Below are 19,371 nucleotides of genomic sequence, written 5' to 3'. Positions count from 1 at the left end.
TTTTCTGTTTATGTTTGTAGTTGTATTTATGCATATATGTATATATACATACATATATATAAATATGTATATATAAGTGTATATATATATATATATACTTTTTTCTTTTGTTGTTGTTTTCTTTTTTCTATTTCCTTTAAGTGACAATTTTAAAATTCGAATTCTAGTAAATATCTTTTTTTTAAAGTAAAGGACAGGCTTCAAGTTTAAAATATACTGTATCTGCAAGGTCACTTCTAGGCAATGCCTATACCAAGAGGTAATCTGCTTAAAATTTTTTAAAAATTGCAGCCCACTACTTTGGAAATGCATTTAGCTCAACTATCACACTGATATTTGCTAAAAATTGATAATTATAATTATGATATTGATAACTGCAATGACCACTAAGGCAGTTACTTTTAGAGAGTGCTTATAATGTTTTGAAAACTCCAGATGTGCTTAGTTGTTTCTAATATAGTATGCCTGCAAAAAGTCTGATTCTTAGCAATATGCAAAAGATAGTGTTTTCTCTTCAGAGTTTTAGTGTGTAATTTAGGATTTCAATGTATTGATTGTAGTTTACAACACAGAGTTAGTTTGAATTGAAGTATAATTTAAAGGCAAGCAGCATAATTTGCAATATACGGTAGATAATATTACAAGTATGATGGTAACTATTTCATACTGGACTTTGAACCAGATTTCAAAATATTTGATACTCTGATGGATCTATCAAACTTTTAAAATAAATTAAATGTATAAATATTGTAATTAATCTTCCTAATTGTGTAGAAAATCTAGTAATAGATATAATTAAACCACACTGACCTAAACTGTTATTACTGCTGGTTGGCCATGAAGCTATTCTATCCCTTAATGTTTTCTTTTTACATGGGTCATCCAATTTCACAGAAAGTTCCACTTCTTCCTTCCTGATTTCTCGCACAAGCTGCATACGACACTGTGTGAAATCTTGAAAGGAAATTTTTCCATGTTCATCTGCACCAAGCTGATGCATGATTTCAATCACAGATTCTTCCATGTTCAGTTGGCGACACACCATCAGCAAATCATTCCTAAAGAAAGAAAAAATAAAACACAAAATGAATTTAATTTAATTAAAAAATGCCACTTATTTAAAATATAATCTAGTTAATTAAGGCTATTTTTTTAGTAAGAGATTTTAGAGATAACCAATTTCAATCGGAACAAAGATGTCTGATTAAAGAAACTATTTTATATACTCTAATATTTTTGTTACAATCAAGATTCTGCCTATCCTCTCTTTTTTATTAAAAAGATTTGATGCTTTTTCAAATGAGAAGAAATGATACCATCGCTGAATTTATACGAGAGAAGAATAGGATAGTACAAAGAAGAGAAATATTTTCTGGATAAAAAATGAGTTTATTTCTCCTGCAGCCTCATCCCAGCTTATTAGCTGGAAAAGAAAATACTCCATCAGGATACTGGCCAATAACACCACAAGTATTTATGGTATGGATGATATATATACTGTATATGTGAATTTTTATTTATCTTAAAGTAGGCTGTGAAGTATTTGAAATACATTTCATGCATCCCCTTACAAAAACATTTTGAATATATACAGGACACAAACAAAATGAAAAAGTGTGAACATTAAAAAAAACAGAAAAAACCAGCTATGAAAAGAAAAGAACTCTTTGAACTTATCAAATGGAAGCAATCCAAAATAAGGAAGCGTTCCATTATATTTCAAAGATTTCTACATAAGGAAGCTCAGTGGCAGACTATTATCAGTATTACATGGTCCAAAAGATTGATTCTTGAATGTCTTTTTATATATATTGGACAAATGTTATAGAGAACGCCAAGGATTATGTTTAAGATTGTGGGGGGAGGAAAACAGTTCATAGGTCAGTATAACAGTACCAGCAGCCTTAATAGGTAGGAGGGTAGGAAAGAAAATATAATATTCCCCAGCATTTCTCAAATTTCAGCAATACAGTGTTCCCTCGATTTTCGCGGGTTCGAACTTCGCGAATAGCCTATACCACGTTTTTTAAAAAAATATTAATTAAAAAATACTTCGTGGGTTTTTTTCTATACCACGGTTTTTCCTACCCGATGACATCATACGTCATCGCCAAACTAATATTTTTTGCAAATAAATAACAAAAAAAATTATTGTTAATAAATAATTATGTTTATAAATATCAGGATCACTAAGTGTCTTATTCAACGGTGAGTACCAGTAATAATGATGAGTAAATGATTGTTAAGGGAATGGGAAATGGTAATTTAGGGGTTTAAAGTGTTAAGGGATGGCTTGTGATACTGTCCATAGCCAAAAATGGTGTATTTACTTCCGCATCTCTACTTTGAGGAAATTCAACTTTCGTGGGCAGTCTCGGAACGCATCCCCCGCGGAAATCGAGGGAACACTGTACCTACTAAATCTCATTTGCAGTAAGAAATGCGTATCTTAAAATATGTCCTCCATACACTATATGTCTGTATAAAGTCATGTCACATAACTTGACCTGTACTTTTCTACATTTATGTATTCCTCTCTAGGTCTCTGCATTCTCTACATACCCTTCAACATCATTTCAGTTCTTAGCACTGAACGTTTTGTGGACTGTGTTCTCCTACATCATTTAGTTTGATCTCCTGTAGATCAGTATCTCCCCAAACCATCCTTCCCAATTTCTTGCCAGGGATCTTTCATCTCAGAAATATCTATATAATGGGGCTTTTATTTTCACATCTATAATTTTGTGGAATGAGACTTTCCCTTTATTACTCTTTGAACGCATTTCGAAAATATGCATATCTTTGACATCCTAAAAGATGTTAATATCTAGGTTTCTTATTGAGGACTATTGAATCCAAAATTTTTGTCACCGAAAGACATTTGTTACGTTTTGACTCATTTATGCATCCTTTCTTGCCATGGTTGTTAAGTGAATTACTGCAGTTGTTAAGTTAGTAGCTTGGTTGAAAAGTGAATGTGGCTTTCCCATTGTCTTTACAATTGCAATTGTTTTTTCTGCAATTCTGATTATCCTCTGAAATTTGTATCTGTCTTGTCGGGTTCCAGAACCAAAACAGATAGAGGTGCAGATGACAGACTGAATGATTGCTTTGTAGGACTCTATCAGCAGCTCCTTGGCAGTCTGAGCTTCCTGAGCTGGTGCAGAAAGAACATTCTTAGTTGTGCTTGCTTTTTTGATGGTCACAAGTCTCTTTTTTCTCCAGTGGTGCTGTACCTCTGAACTAAATGAACTGTTGTAAGTCAAGGTCTACCCGTATTAAACAATGTTCTCATATGTGTTAATAGCCAAGGTATCTGAAATACCTTAGCAGCCAAGGTATATTAAAGAGGTACCACATTTTAAGAAAAAACAACAGGTTAATCTTATAAGAAATTAAAAAGTGAAAGTCAGTTATATATTGGGGGGGGGGGGTAACTGAAATTTTCAAGTTTGGAAAATCAATGGGTCTGGATTAAAAAAAACATAAATTTTACTTCTTTAATTCATTTTTAACATTTTTTCTCTTTCTCAAATGGCTTTATGGTTTTAAAATGCAACAATATATTTACAGGTGTTCTAAATGTAATAAGTTAAAGGACTGAATTAATTCTACCTTAATAATAAAGTGATTTTATATGTATTTTTCCTTTTTTTGTTAAGTTTATTTTAGTCATCATCATTGAATATGGATTCTTTCCTCACTATAAAATCATTATTATAATTTTTCTGGATTTTTTGTTTACTCCATTATTAAACATTACATGCACACACATACCGGTATCTATTATGGTTCCCTCAGATGAAATTCCAGTCTCACCTGTCATCCACTGCATGAAAAACATTTTCCACCTGGTATGCATAACAGTCAGGTTCTTTTTTTAAATTCCTTACAAAGAGTTCCTTTTCTATGTCTTCCTTGCCATAAAGTGGTCGTTTTTATTTGTGCAGTCAAAATACAGCAACTGAATAAGTAATCTTGAAAAGCTAGTCAAAGCATTGGAAATTGAAGCAAGATTACCTCTTTTTCAAAGGTGTAAAATATTTGCTACAATTACTATCAAGCTTCTGAAAATTGCCACAACCTTGAATGCAAGATTTTCACAGAAACTTTTAAAATCAGATTTATTGTCACAAGAATTTCAGAACTCGAAATAACGTATGCATGTATACATCTATTTTATTAACTTGTGAATACCCTATAGTTGGAGAAAAACTAACCTATTTTATTAGCTACTTTTTACTAAAATGAGAAAGATAATGTGAAACAAATTTGAAAAATGTATTATTGCTCCATGTTCCAACTTGATGCTCCCATGTATGTGGCAAATATACATATTGTATATGAAGTGATGCATATGCTCTATTAATGTAAACAAGAATCCACTGTATACACAAAAAGTCAAAATAAAATATTGCTGCGTATTATCATTCTAAAAGAACAAAAGAAACATAAATTTTGAATTATTGACATTCTAATTCTTATCAATGTCATTAACAACCTGTAGGGGTTTTTTGAAAATGAGTTATCTAGTATGCACATACATAATTATATATAAAATTCTACTTAAAAATCTGAGAAAACTATTTTAGTAATCTTTGAAAGCAATTACGAAGAAAAAGATGGAAAACTTCAAAACAGCAATGCTGATATGATAATCATACCTTAAAATATAAAGCTGCTTTACAAAAAGTTAAGAACTTCATACTCTGTACACAAGGTCACTCATATTAACATTATAGGAAATTAGCATGCATTACTGGTGCAGCAGGAATACAGTTATATCCTGCATATTTTTGTAGATTTTTAAAAATCAATTTAACACTGCCTTTGATCATTTTATTTTTTTCATCTATATATCTATCTATAAAAACAAAATACCACTAACGCATCATTACAAAATCTCCAGAACCGTAAAGCCTACAAAGTTGAAACTTGGCATGTACAGGTGCTTGGCTTCTAGGTGCTTGCTAAGAAAGGATTTTTCAAAATAACCATCAGATCATTAGTTATTTATTATATTATTATTGACACACTCTGATGTTAAGGAGTTAAACGTCCTACTCCCCCTCCCCACCTGAAAAGAATTGCCAGTGGGTATGGCCAGCAGTGCCACACCCACTGGCAGAGCCAGGGTGGTGCACTGGTTAGAGTGCAGCACTGTAGGCCAGGGGTCGACAAAGTTGTTCAGAATCTAGGAGCCAGCCAAAAAATTTAGGAGCCAGAATTTTTTTTAAGCAAACTTGGTTTTTAATTTAACAAAAAAAACATTACAAACGTTATAAACAACATTTTACTTTTAAAGATAATAAATATTATATTTTGATATTTTAGATTTTAGGCAACATTCTAGTGTTTTTCACTTTGCGTTTTGTGGCCATGAACATGCCTTGTGATTTTAGAGCTGAAGTACCAGTGGTCCACAGCCTTGGCAGGATCAAACGCCTTCACAGATGGCCCATTCATGGTGATCATAAACAAGTCACTTAAACTTTCTTCTTGCATCCTTGATCTGAATTTATTTTTGACCATGTTCATCAAACTAAATCCTCTTTCACAACATGAGGTTGAGACAGGGAGCACCGCTACAATCGACAACAGGTTTCCCAGAACTGGAAATCTCTCGGTGTTGGAGAGTGCCAAATCCAGAAGCTCACACAGTTTCTTTCCTTTTCCAAGGACCTTAAACTCATACCACTCATTGAGGAGTGAGTGAATGCATTGGTCATCACTTTCAGGTGGAGATAGCTGTTTACGAAAATGATGAGCCAATGCAGTAATCTCAACCACACCGTAGTCCGGTGTGGTTGAGATTACTGGCCCGAAGGGAAGGAGCGGTTCGGGTTCCCCGCGCGGCGGAAGGAGAGGCGCCAGAAGACTGACGGGTTTCCCGGCAGGCCAGTCCGGCCGGCCACCCATGCGAGCGCTTTTCGGCGACTGTTCCGGCCCGGGAGGTCCCACAGGACGCACGCCTTCGCCGGGGTTCAGTTGCATCAGGGGGGGAGGCTTGGGCAGCGAGAAGGGCAACGGCTGAGGGGAGGCCGCGGCAGCTGCCGAGTCTCCACCTGACATCGCTTTCACCCCCCTCCCCCCCGGCGCAGGCCTGGCTCCGCCGAGCCGGCTCTGCTGTACTCCCGTCGGGATCCGAGGGGAGACCGTTAGTCAGAAACCGAAACAGAGAAGAAGGAAAGGGAGACCGGGCCGGGGACGCGGGTGAGGGGGGGGGAGGGGGGATTACTGGTCGGAAGTCACCGCGCACGCGGCCGGAGGAGGAATGAACAAAACCTCACGCCGGGAGGGGAGGGGCTTCCGCTTCTCTCCGAAGGCGGGTGAGCGGCCAAGATCGGAGCGTCTGTGTGCGGTGGGGGGGAGTGAAGGGGTTCGAGTAGGAGGCAGAATGGAGGCAAGGGGGGGGAGGGAGAGACGCACGCAAGCGCAGGGGACGCTGGGAAAGCAGCTCGCTCCGAGGTTGATGGGCGGAGCTACGGAAGCCAAGATGTACCATTTCTGGGCGTAAACACAAGGCGGGAAAAATATACTGTATACATACAGTACAGCAGGCAACATTTTCTAGGCGCCAGACAACATTTTCTAGGCGCCACTGGCGACCAGGCGCCTGGGTTTGTCGATCCCAGCTGTAGGCTACTTCAGCTAACTTCTAGCTGCAGTTCAGCAGTTCAAGTCTCACCACTGGCTCATGGTTAACCTTCCATCCTTCCGAGGTGGATAAAATGAGGATCCAGATTGTTAGGGGTAATATGCTGATTCTGTAAACAGCTTAGAGAGTGCTGTAAAAGCACTAAGAAGTGGTATATAAATTTAAATGCTATTGCTATTGCTAGTGACTCATCCGACATGTGGGCTGGGAGTTTAGACATTCTACTGAACATCCTAAGGAGTGCAGTTTCGTAATGAAGCACAGGTATCCAGCTACTAGTTAACATATAAGTCAGAGAAAATGTAAATTTTGCTTTACTTCCAACTACATTATCCCAGTATACCTAGTTTTATTGTCACTAATGTCACAATTAAGAACTTTTATTTACTAACTTGTTTGTTGTAATAGATTACCACCAAGATTACACTTGGAATCACATCATTTAGTTTATAAAAAGCACTAAAATATTTGTTTTTTATAGGCTCTTCTGAAATTTCTTTATAATAAATTATTGCCTAAACTTTGATTATATAGGGCATGGATCTCCAACCTCTGGGCAGAGTTAGGAACCAGGATGCACAGCTGGAGGCAAGTAAACGAAGCTCCATCTGTATTTGCCGCCATTCCCCAATGGCATCACCACCTGAGTTCCACCTCAGATCACCAGGCATTAGATTCACATAGGAGTGTGACAGATAGGAGTTCCACATCTGTGGAAAAATTGTCTTACATGAAACTAGTTGCTGGTGACAAAAGCATTGAAGACTTCTGACATAAGGGATATTATTATATGTCATAATTTATCAGGTCATTTTATATTAGTCAGAAAAATTATAAGTGTTCCAATTGTTCTATATAGTATCTGTTCTATGCTTAGTTGTAATAATACATTATGAATATAATAAATTCTTATTCATTATACTGTAATAAATAAAATCACATTTTTAAAATCTGGTTTAGCAGCTACTATATTCTCTGAAATCTGAGTTTATCACTGAACACTGATCAATTCTAAAATGCTCTATATCCAAACACTAGTTAGCATATTGATGGCCACCAGGGCATTCACCTGAGGACAAGGAAAAGAGTTTAATGTACAGTGGAACCCCGACATAAGAGCTGCTCTACTTAAGAGCAACTCGAGATAAGAGCTGGGAGGGGAGAGATATTTTTGTTCTACTTACAAGCCCAAATTCGAGATACAAGCGCCAAGGAGCTGTCTCCTGAAGCCAAACGCTAACTTCCGCGTTCGGCTTCAGGAGACAGCTGCGAAGCGGCACGCGTTTTAAAAGGTTGCAGCCGGCCTGGGGGGCTTGGGGGGGTGCTTGCAGCTTTATTTCTTGCTCTTTTTCTTTCTCTCTTTTACCTTCCCTTCCTCTATTTCTTCTTTTCTTTCTCCTTCCCACCTTCTTCCCTCCCTCCCTCCCTTCACTCATTCCTCTCTTACTCTCCCCTTTCATAAGTTTCCTTGCTTCCTTCCTCTGTTCCTGTCCCTTCCCCCTTTCTTTCTTTCTTTCTTTCTTGCTCTTTTTCTTTCTCTCTTTTACCTTCCCTTCCTCTATTTCTTCTTTTCTTTCTCCTTCCCACCTTCTTCCCTCCCTCCCTCCCTTCACTCATTCCTCTCTTACTCTCCCCTTTCATAAGTTTCCTTGCTTCCTTCCTCTGTTCCTGTCCCTTCCCCCTTTCTTTCTTTCTTTCTTTCTTTCTTTCTTTCTTTCTTGCTCTTTTTCTTTCTCTCTTTTACCTTCCCTTCCTCTATTTCTTCTTTTCTTTCTCCTTCCCACCTTCTTCCCTCCCTCCCTCCCTTCACTCATTCCTCTCTTACTCTCCCCTTTCATAAGTTTCCTTGCTTCCTTCCTCTGTTCCTGTCCCTTCCCTCTTTCCTTCCTTCCTTCCCACCCTCCGTCCATTCATTCACCCATTCCTCTCTTGATCGCTTAAAGCCGGTCCCTGGTGCAAAAAGGGTTGGGGACCTCTGTCCTACAGGATTGGGTGGCAGAGAAGTTGAAACATATGTAAATTTAAAAGTTTAAGAAAGTTTACAAGTTAAGTGAAAGAAACTTCATTATTCATTTATATGTACATGTACATTTCTTCATTAAAAACATGTCTTTCTGCATAATTTAGACTAACTTTGTGAGTTTTTTGAGGGCTGGAACCAATTAAAATTATTTACATTAATTCCTATGGGGAAAAGTCGTTCGAGATAAGAGCTGCTCGACTTAAGAGCCCAGGTCCGGAACGAATTAAACTCGTATCTCGAGGTACCACTGTATTAACATGGCCTCCATCTTCCTCACTCTCCTAACAGCTGGATTCTCTCTTTCTAGCAAAGATAGACCAGGAGAAGGGCACAAGGAATTAAGTAAAAACAGAGAAAGAATTATATTGCTCAAATTTCATGGTGGCATATACATTAAGTGCCTCTAAAATTAGCAGGAGCTAAGGGGAATGGAGAGGCTACGCAGCATGCACAGAGAGTCCATGGGTTACGTTCCTAGGGTTTAGAAGCTAATCATTAGAGATTTGGGTTTACCTCTGTATATTTCAGCATTTTTAAAACTGTCGTATAAATCTAAATTTCCTTGTTCTAAAATGATTAAAAATATTAATTCTCACTGCCAATTGGACAAATATAAAATGCCAATTTAAATAGGCATTGGTATAGAAATATATATAAATATTCAGAGTTTTCATTATACCTAAATTCTTGTTATTTTATGCTCAGAATTGGAAATTCTTTATTTTGACAACAGTTATTAAAATATTCATTGTATTATAGGGAAATATTTTAAAGCATTAGTTCATTAGCTGAATTTTAAATGACACCCTGTACTGCCAAATGCAATGCCTTTTTAATATCAATCAGCATTTTTTAAATTCACATTTTCAAATGTCACTCTAACTATTCCTGGTATGAAAATTAACTGTTCTCTCTGGAGGTACCTTTTCCCTCCTTATGTAGCTTTTATTACCCAGCTAGTATTCAAAGAGTTTTCAATTTAATGTACCACAAAAGCTTTTCACAGCTGAGACACCATATAACTTCATTAAGTATGCAAATAGCTTGTCTCCAGACAGCAAATTAAGTTGCATAGAATAGGAAAGCACTTGCTTTAGAAAAAGAATAAACACCAGTTCTCCATAAAACTCATGTTTATGAGGGCTTTTAAGACAAGAAACAACTTCATTCACTAATGCACATGGGGAAACAAAAGTATAAAATACATGCAAAAAAAGAAAATATTTTAAAATTTTAATACCCAGAATATAAAGGGTAAATTTCACATGTATAAGAAAATATATTTCTCACTAACTTCAATTTATATTTGCTTTTTTTATTAAAGCAGAGGAAGTCATGTCTCAAAACTTGTTTTTGAAAACAAGGTAGAAGTGATCAGTATTGACAGAGTACAGTGGTACCTTAAGATACGAACTTAATTGGTGCCGGGGGGAGGTTCGTAAGACGAAAGGTTCGTAAGACGAAACATTGTTTCCCATAGGAAACAATGTAAAGTCAATTAATCCGTGCAACAACAACAAAAACCCGCAAAAAAACGCTGCCGCCCGGCTGTCACCATTTAAAACAGCCGTGCGGCAGGAGATAGGCTTTGAGTTTTTGGCTGGGGGGGGGAGAAGTAGGACCTTCCTAACTCCCCCCCCCCCAGCCACAAGGAGCAGCGAACCGGCGAAGTGACGTGGAGGAATGAAGTGACGTCCCGCTCATCGCCCATGTCTGGCAGAAGCTTCTGCCCGAGTGCTCTTGGCCGGCGGGATTCAAAGTGCTGGGGTGGGAGGTGTCCCGACAGCCCCACCCCACCCCAGTGCTTCGCCTCCCGCTGGGCAAGAGCGCTCGGGTGGCAGCTTCTGCCAGACACGGGCAATGAGCGGGACGAGCCGCGCGGAAGCCTCTTGCAGCAGCTGCCATAGCCATCGGCTTCCGCGCCGCTCGTCCGGCTCATTGCCCGTGTCTGGCAGAAGCTGCCACCCGAGCGCTCTTGCCCAGCGGGAGGCGAAGCACTGGGGTGGGGGGCTGTCGGGACACCCCCACCCCAGCACTTTGAATCCCGCAGGCCAAGAGCACTCGGGCAGAAGCTTCCCCCTCATCGCCCGTGTCTGGCAGAAGCTTCTGCCCGAATGCTCTTGGCCGGCGGGATTCAAAGTGCTGGGGTGGGCAGTGTCCCGACAGCCCCACCCCACCCCAGTGCTTCGCCTCCCGCTGGGCAAGAGCGCTCGGGTGGCAGCTTCTGCCAGACACGGGCAATGAGCGGGACGAGCCGCGCGGAAGCCTCTTGCAGCAGCTGCCACAGCCATCGGCTTCCGCGCCGCTCCTCTGCGGTTGGGAGGCTTCTTGGGGAAGGTGGCAGCAGAGGAGGCAGGAAGAACTTTGCGCCACTTCGGAGCCCAGTGCAGCGCTTCGTTGGGAAAACCTTCAAGGAGATAGTGGCAGCAGGAAAGAAACGGGCTCCGAAGCGGCGCAAAGTTATCCTGTCTCTCCACCTCCTCCCCCTGCGGCCGCCTTCCCAAAGGAGCCTTCTGGCTGCCCAGGGGGTGGGGTTAGCTTTGTGCCGGGGGAGCGGGGGCTGCTACCCGAGCGCTCTTGCCCATCGGGAGGCGAAGCACTGGGGTGGGGGTGGGGCTGTCGGGACACCTCCCACCCCAGCACTTTGAATCCCGCCGGCCAAGAGCACTCGGGCAGAAGCTTCTGCCAGACACGGGCGATGAGGGGGAAGCTTCTGCCCGAGTGCTCTTGGCCGGCGGGATTCAAAGTGCTGGGGTGGGGGTGTCCCGACAGCCCCCCACCCCACCCCAGTGCTTCGCCTCCCACTGGGCAAGAGCGCTCGGGTGGCAGCTTCTGCCAGACACGGGCAATGAGCCGGACGAGCGGCGCGGAAGCCGGTGGCCGTGGCACCTCCTCCCCCTGCGGCCGCCTTCCCAAAGGAGCCTTCTGGCTGCCCAGGGGGTGGGGTTAGCTTTGTGCCGGGGGGAGCGGGGGCTGCTACCCGAGCGCTCTTGCCCATCGGGAGGCGAAGCACTGGGGTGGGGGTGGGGCTGTCGGGACACCTCCCACCCCAGCAATTTGAATCCCTCCGGCCAAGAGCACTCGGGCAGAAGCTTCTGCCAGACACGGGCGATGAGGGGGAAGCTTCTGCCCGAGTGCTCTTGGCCGGCGGGATTCAAAGTGCTGGGGTGGGAGGTGTCCCGACAGCCCCACCCCCACCCCAAAGATCTTCCCGTCTGCAGAGGCTGGCTGAGCCGGAAGATCGCAGCGCGCGTTGCCTGCGCTGGCGAGGGAAGCCAAGCCGGGAGCGATCTTCCGGCTCAGCCAGCCTCAGCGGATCAAGCCCGGCCCGGCAGCTGCCTTCCGTCTCTGAGCCTCGCCGGCCGGGAAGATCACAGCGCGCGTTGCCTGCAGCGGCGAGGGAAGCCAAGCCGGGAGGGGCGGCGACGCTGCTCCGGTTGCCTGGTCCTCTCCTGCCTCCCATGCTGATATTCCCCGCTGCGTCGGGCGCCGCCAGCCCCGAGTCAGACGCACCCCCCCCCGCAGCGCCCAGCCGCTGCCCGCCCCGTCCTAGCCGGAGCCTGAGCCGGGTCCGCTCGGTCGCGCCTCCTCGCCCGCTGCCCGCCCAGGATGCAGACCTGCTGCCTCTCCCCGCGCCCGCCGCCGGCCCGATTCTGCGCCTCCTGCTTCCCCCCCCAGCCAAAAATACAAATGCGGTCGCCCGCGGAGCAATGAGAAGCTGAAGCCGCTGGTGGTTTCAGACTCCCGCTGCTCCACGCTGCTCCGCCCTGCCTGTCATGCGGCGGCAGACCCTCTTTGTGTTTTTCGCTGAGGGTGGGCGCAGGAGGACCTTCCTGACTCCCTCCCCCAGCGCCGGACCTCCAGCCAAAAACCCAAAGCGGCCTCCCAACCTGCCGCCGCCGCCGCCCGGCTGTTACCTTTTAAACAGCCTCCTGAAGTCGAACGCCAAACCCGAACTTCCGGGTTCGGCTTCGGGAGGCTGCTGGGAAGCCCCCCAGCTGTTTTAAAAGGTGACAGCCGGGCTGCGGGGCTTCCCAGTAGCCTCCGGAATGCCGAACCCGGAAGTTCGGGTTTGGCGTTCGTAAGACGAAAAAAGTTCGTAAGAAGAGGCAAAAATTTCCTCAACCCCGGGTTCGTATCTCGGGTTGTTCGTAAGACGAGGGGTTCGTATCATGAGGTATTACTGTATATGTATTTATGGTACCTTCCCAGACATTCCATCTTGTGTTGTTGCAGATCCATATAAGAAGCTTCATATACAAGTAAGTAGCTAGCATCTGACTTGTGCTTCATTTGTAAGCTATTGCTCAGGAAGATGATTTACTGAACTTAAACTGTTTCATGGTCAGTTAAAAAGGAAATGGCAATAATACTGATAGAAGCAAGCACAAGGGGCTTCTACATAAAGGTATGAGAAGAAATTATCATTTCTGAATAAAATTGTTTACTAGAGGCAGAGAGAGGGAGAGCTTTATGTTTAGATTTTTTAACCCAGAATCTTAGAAATCTCAATCACTAAACAAAGCTTGTAATAAAACAGTACCTTATCTTAAGACAATCATTAATCAAATGATGCATGAAATTAATAGAACAGTAACATCTTATGTTACTTTTCCCATTAAAGATCATTACTGTTATGTATTTAGCTTGAGAATATTTAAGAATTCTTGCTGAATATCTTTAGGAAAATCTCCAAGTGAACAGATAGATTATCAGAATCAGTCGCAGGATGTTCAGCCTATTAATCCAATCCTAAACTCTTCAGGATAGAGCCAGATTGATGTAGTGGTTAAGGCATCAGTTTTGAAACCAGGAGACTGTGAATTCTAGTTCTACTTTAGGCATGATCGTGTCAGTCACACTCAATTAACTCTAAGAAGCAGGCAGTGGCAAACCTCTTCAAAACCCTTGCCAAGAAAACTGCAGGGCTAGTCAAGGCAGTTGCCAGATGTGAAGAATGACTTAAAGGCTAGTGCGTGCGTACACGCACACACACACACATATACACACGCACACACACATACACACAGAGTGCGTCTGAATGGGTGGAAAATGGCAGATTGATGTGCCTCCTTTTTTTTCTTAGAAATCTATCCTGAATGTATCAACCCCAAATATATCTCTTATGTAGACTATGTCTAAGGATAATCTTTATTCAGTTTTAAGATATTTCAAGACTGGGCTGGTAAGCTGCCATGAAGTGATAAATAACTTTTTAGAGTGCTGGAGGGCAGAATACATTTCAGAGTGAGTGCAGCTAGCATTAAAACAACAATTGGTTTGTTTTAATTGAAAATAAAGTGAGTAATCAAAATAGCATATACAGTATTTGTTTCTCCCAAATATTGTTATATTCAAAATTACAATGTCATTGCAACTTTTGAAAGGATATGAAGATTGAATTCAAGGTTGGGGAGAAGGGGGGGCTGGCTCTGTGAATCCATGCCAAGGTATACATTCTATTCTGCTTACAAAGTATTTACAAGACAATATTAGTATTTTCAGATAGATCCTTAGATATCGTAGCAGAATTTACAACACTCATAATCATTCTAAAGAAAGTTGCTCAAGTAATTTAATGGTAAAGTATATGAATAAAACTAACTATCATTTATAGCAGTAGCAACAACCCAAATCAATCAAAAAGTAAGATCTCTCTTACTTTTCAATGACAGAAATTTGATTGTCATACCAAATAAATGTCATGATGGTACTTTAATAGTATAGAACATCCCCACACAGTTTCCAAACATTTAAAAAACAAAATGAGGCCAGGAATCAGAGAAATGTGAATTAAAGCCATGTAATTCACTGTGAAAAGAATTGAGTTTCACTTCATTTGGAATGAAAAATGCAGGTTTTTCTTGTTATGTACTCTATCGAAACTGGGATTAATTCATTTTTGTTGATAGTGGTATAGAAGTTCAGCCTTTTCTTTTTGTTTCTTCCTACAACAATACAGGTATGATAGTTCTCAACTTAAAACAATAATTCATCCCCAGAAATATGGTTTTAAATTGTGCAATCATTATGTAGGTCATTGTGTCCCTGTATCTGATTTTACGACCTTTGTAATGATTATTAAGTGAATCACAGTACTCATGAAATGAACATGGCCATTATTAAGAAAACCCATTTTCTGCAAAGGGCCATCAGATGACCACAAAACATTCCACATCTCCAACAGTATCTATCAATCTCTATCCCTTTATAAAGTGAAACATGCATATGTAATAAACATAAAACAATACTTTGTTGAATTGTAATTTTAGACGTAGAGGGATTTGGGAAAATGATGTTGAAGGTCTAATATTTGTCAAGGTAGTTGGATTTTAGCATTTCCCCTATTTTAAGCGGTGTCAAATGTTTCAATTCAGTTTGTAAGGACAAAATGTTTATAAAGTAAAACTTGATATTTATTTATCAGTCCAAGGAGGGAAAAACCTGTCTTATAATGTAATTTTTCAGCTGAAGCTTCCAAAAAATTAAAGGAATCTTCCCTAAATAAATCTGTGCATATTTTCAAAAACATTTTTTCAGATTATATATTGAATCAGGGGTAGCTCTATAGATTCTGTAGAGCCGGATGGTTTGGAGGATGTGGCAGGGGAAGAATACTGCAAAATCCTCAATCCCTCCCCACTTCTGGGGCAAAATCTCCATTCCCACCCCACTCTGGGGCCAGCCAGAGGTGGTATTTGCTGGTTCTCCAAGCTACTTAAAATTTACACTACCAGTTCTCCAGAACCTGTCAGAACTTGCTGAATTTTACTTCTCTTTTGAATACACTAAAACATTTTAAAATAATCTTACTCCATCACTTTGAACATTAAATTAATTAAAAATATAAGCAACTGCTTTATTTTTAAAACATTGTATACATCAGTTGTTCACAACAAATGAGAATACCAAACCAAAGAGCACCAAGTATTTCAATATTTCATCAATATGGAGGATAGTTTCATCCTGTGCATAAGTATTCTTCAAGAACTACTTGCAGAAGAGCAAACATCACAGGATTCCATTTTAGGTACAGCGTTCCCTCAATTTCCGTGGGGGATACGTTCCGAGACCGCCCGCGAAAGTCGAATTTCCGCGAAGTAGAGATGCGGAAGTAAATATACCATTTTTGGCTATGGACAGTATCACAAGCCCTCCCTTAACACTTTAAACCCCTAAATTGCAGTTTCTCATTCCCTTAACAACCATTTACTCATCATTATTACTGGTATTCACTGTTGAATAAGACACTTAGTGATCCTGATATTTATAAACATAATTATTTATTAACAATTATTTTTTTTGTTATTTATTTGCAAAAATTATTATTTTGACAATGACATATGATATCATCGGGTGGGGAAAAACCGTGGTATAGGGCAAAAAACCGTGAAGGTTTTTTTAATTAATATTTTTTGAAAAACCGTGGTATAGGCTATTCGCGAAGTTTGAACCAGCGAAAATCGAGGGAACACTGTATTTAGTTTCCATTTACTATGCACTTCTGCTGATTAATAATCCAGTATGTTCAAATTGTTTTCCACAGGTACTGCTTTTAACCATTTATAATTAACAATGTATGTCCCTCTACACACTGATAGAATTCCCTAAGTAATTTACTGCTGTACTTAAAAATGTACCACCAATAACAATGTGATGATTGGACACACAAGTGTGATTGGAGACACAAGGAATTTAACTTTGGTGCATATGCTGTCAGTGTACATAAAAAGACAAGATACATTTGTCAAAAATCATAAGGTACAACACTTAATGGTCTTGTTTGAACACTCTTGTGCCTTTTTATTTCTTAAGTCATATAGGTTTCAAAACCAATTAACAATTTCAAAACCTTTTAAAAATTTACAGTACCTATGAATTCAAATCAGAAAAATATATTTGCCAAAGATGAAACATGATGAAGCTAGATTCTTATGCTAAATTTACAATGCTCCTTTAAATCTTTCTGTTACAAGATGATCTAGATTTTGTGCTTCCTTGTGTTTTTATTTATACTTTTGTTTTTATTTTATTTATATTTGTGTTTTTATTTATACTTTTCAATTTTTTAAGACAATGATTAAGTGTTGTACCTTATGATTTTTGACAAATGTATCTTGTATTTTTATGTACACTGACAGCATATGCACCAAAGTTAAATTCCTTGTGTGTCCAATCACACTTAGCTAATAAAGAATTCTATTTACTTAATTATTGTAGGACAGTATGAAACATGAACATTTCTGGGCTTTTCACATTATTTTGTTATGCTTAAAGGAGCTTTCACTATAAAGAATAATCAATTAATTTTAGATTCTAAATTTAATCATTGAAGGCTAGTATATAATGTATAATTCATACTGTATTAAATCCATCAAGATATGTTGGGGGCTTCCAAGAATACCTTCCCCAAATCACACTTTAGTTTTAAAATCTTAAACTGTGTAGTTTCAATATTTTAATACATTATTTTTCTACTTCTTTTATAACTTGTAAGCTACAGTACCCACAGTCACCTTATAGGGGTGGTAGTGGCATAACATTTTAATATAGTACAGATTGCATTACTTAGTACAAAGCTAAGCTAAGGATATCTAATATCTCTGTGGAACCAACTCTCCCCCATGTCTGTACTGCTGGCCTTCCAAAAGGCTATGAAGACCTGGCTTTGCCAGCAGGCCTGGGGGTCATGAATTGTACATCTTTCATGGCCAAATTGTATTGAATGCTATGCATTTTTTGATTGGATTGCTGAGTTGTGGGTTTTAACTGGGGTTATTGTTTTAATTTGTACTTGACTTCTTTTTATTGTTAACTGTACTTTTTTATATTATTGTAAACCACTCTGAGTCCTTTGGGATTGGGTGTCATATTAATTGAATGAATGAATGAATGAATGAATAATAGGGAAAATGTGATAAGGGAAGCCTGTTTCCTTTTCATCTCCTCCTTCAACTTCTAAACAACTACAGCTCAGCTTAATCTGAAGTAGCTCAACAGGAGTAACAAGGAGAGGAGCTGCTTTAAGGTAACCAGTAAGGCATTTTTTTTACTATCCCAACAAATATTTCCAATCACAGCTTATTTTTAAACTAAAAAAGGGGGAAGAGGGATCGTGTTTCCCCTTTCTGACACCTCAGTCAGATTGCAAATCTTAATACTTTTTAAGAAACGCGGGCAAGAATCTGGGAGAGGCAAAATGGCTTGAAGAAAGGAAGGGCTGGTTCTGAGAACCATTTCGACTCGCTGGGAAAATGCCAGTGCGCCAGTCGCTTCAGTAGTCAGAAGGTGCCCTGGGTCCATTCAGCAGCGTTCTGGGCTATTTATTTATTTTTATTTATTTGCTTTTTTATTTATTTGTTTGTTTTGTCAAGTACGTATTGGTGGTATTATATAATATATTTATACAATATACAATAATATTTATATACATGATACTAGTAAAAGAGAAACATTAGGACAGGGGACAGAAGGCATTTTGGTGCACTTATGCACGCCCCTACCTCACCATTCAGCTCGGGGCAAAAATTCCCCACTCAGAAACTCAACTCAAGAAACTTGGCGAAGAAGTTGACCCGCCACTTTACGGGAATTCAACGAGGCACTTTACATCCCTCTACCTGGATTACCGCTTGCTCGCTAACGAAGCGAAACGTCGCCTCTGCCTTTCCAAAGCTCTTCCCCTCACCTGCTGATAAAGCCGTCGCCGTCCCCGTCGCACGTCTGGAAAAGGCGCCTCATCCTCTCCTCCTCGCCCGTGCTGGAAGTGTCGGAGCTGCTACGGCTCCCGGTGCTGCTCCCGCTCACCTCGACCACCACCGCCGGGCCAGCCGCCGCCGTCGCCATCGTAAGCCTACTGTCTCTCTCTCTCTTCCAAGGAGGAGGAGGTGGTGGACGGCGGACCCGCTCAGACGTCCAAGGTTCCCGGAACCTCCAGCTCGCCAGGGAAATCCACCCGCGCGGGCTCCCCCACTTTCCCAGCTCAGCTGTCGCGCGTACAAAGCACGAGAAGGCGGCACAATGAAAACAAGGAGGGTGGGGGAAGCCCAGGACGCTCCGCCGCTCCTTTCTCGCGCACGAAATTCAGCGCGCGCCGCCTTGGGCGCCAATCAGGCACATCCCTGGGACGGCGTGCGCATTGGCTGGCGCGCGCAAGACCCGCTCTGGCCCTTTTCTTCTTTTGGAACCAAAAGTCTGGGGAGACGGAGTTCTCTCGTAAGAACAACGGGAGAGTTCGAAGGAAGGCGGCGGACGCCAGAGGTGGAAGTTTGCGGGCTTTATCGTTTCGGCTCAGTTCCCTGAGACGTAGGCGAACGAACGGAGGAGTCTTTTTCAGGAGCGAGTGGAAATATATATATATTTTTAACGTCTGCGAAGTGCATATCCGTGGACGACCACCGTAAAAAGTTATGTTTGGGCTTGCTGACGAGTTTAGCCTGGAGCAAAAAATGTTTCTATCGGCGTTTCGTGCCAAACATTCATTATGTATGTCATACGTAAGAAATGTAAAAGTATCATTGGTTAAAAATAGACGGAAATAATTGCATCTGCCCAAAATGTACCTATTTACATTATATACAGTACATATAAATGTATATATAAAGTTTCCCTTTATTTCTTTATCAGTTATTTGCAAGTTTGGAAAGATATACCCTGCTCAAAAAAGGGGGAACACTTAATACAATATAAC

The 19,371-nt window shown here is 41.1% G+C and overlaps 1 protein-coding gene across 1 annotated transcript in view; it reads right to left on the bottom strand.

The window, feature by feature from the left end:
- MCC (MCC regulator of WNT signaling pathway) overlaps positions 1–18,779 on the bottom strand; it is a 227,216-nt gene extending 208,437 nt beyond the window's left edge. Inside the window, exons 1-2 of the mRNA XM_070742893.1 lie at positions 18,370–18,779; positions 811–1,058 (exon numbers count right to left, since the gene is read on the bottom strand). Coding sequence (XP_070598994.1) covers positions 811–1,058; positions 18,370–18,527 — 406 coding nt within the window. The 5' untranslated portion in view covers positions 18,528–18,779. The remainder of the gene's footprint in view (positions 1–810; positions 1,059–18,369) is intronic.
- Positions 18,780–19,371: the final 592 nt, after the last annotated feature.

Source organism: Erythrolamprus reginae, chromosome 2 (genome assembly GCF_031021105.1).
Source record: "Erythrolamprus reginae isolate rEryReg1 chromosome 2, rEryReg1.hap1, whole genome shotgun sequence".
Classification (NCBI taxonomy): domain Eukaryota; kingdom Metazoa; phylum Chordata; class Lepidosauria; order Squamata; family Dipsadidae; genus Erythrolamprus; species Erythrolamprus reginae.
Note: the sequence above shows the minus strand (reverse complement) of the source record. Positions and strands in the feature narration are given on the sequence as shown.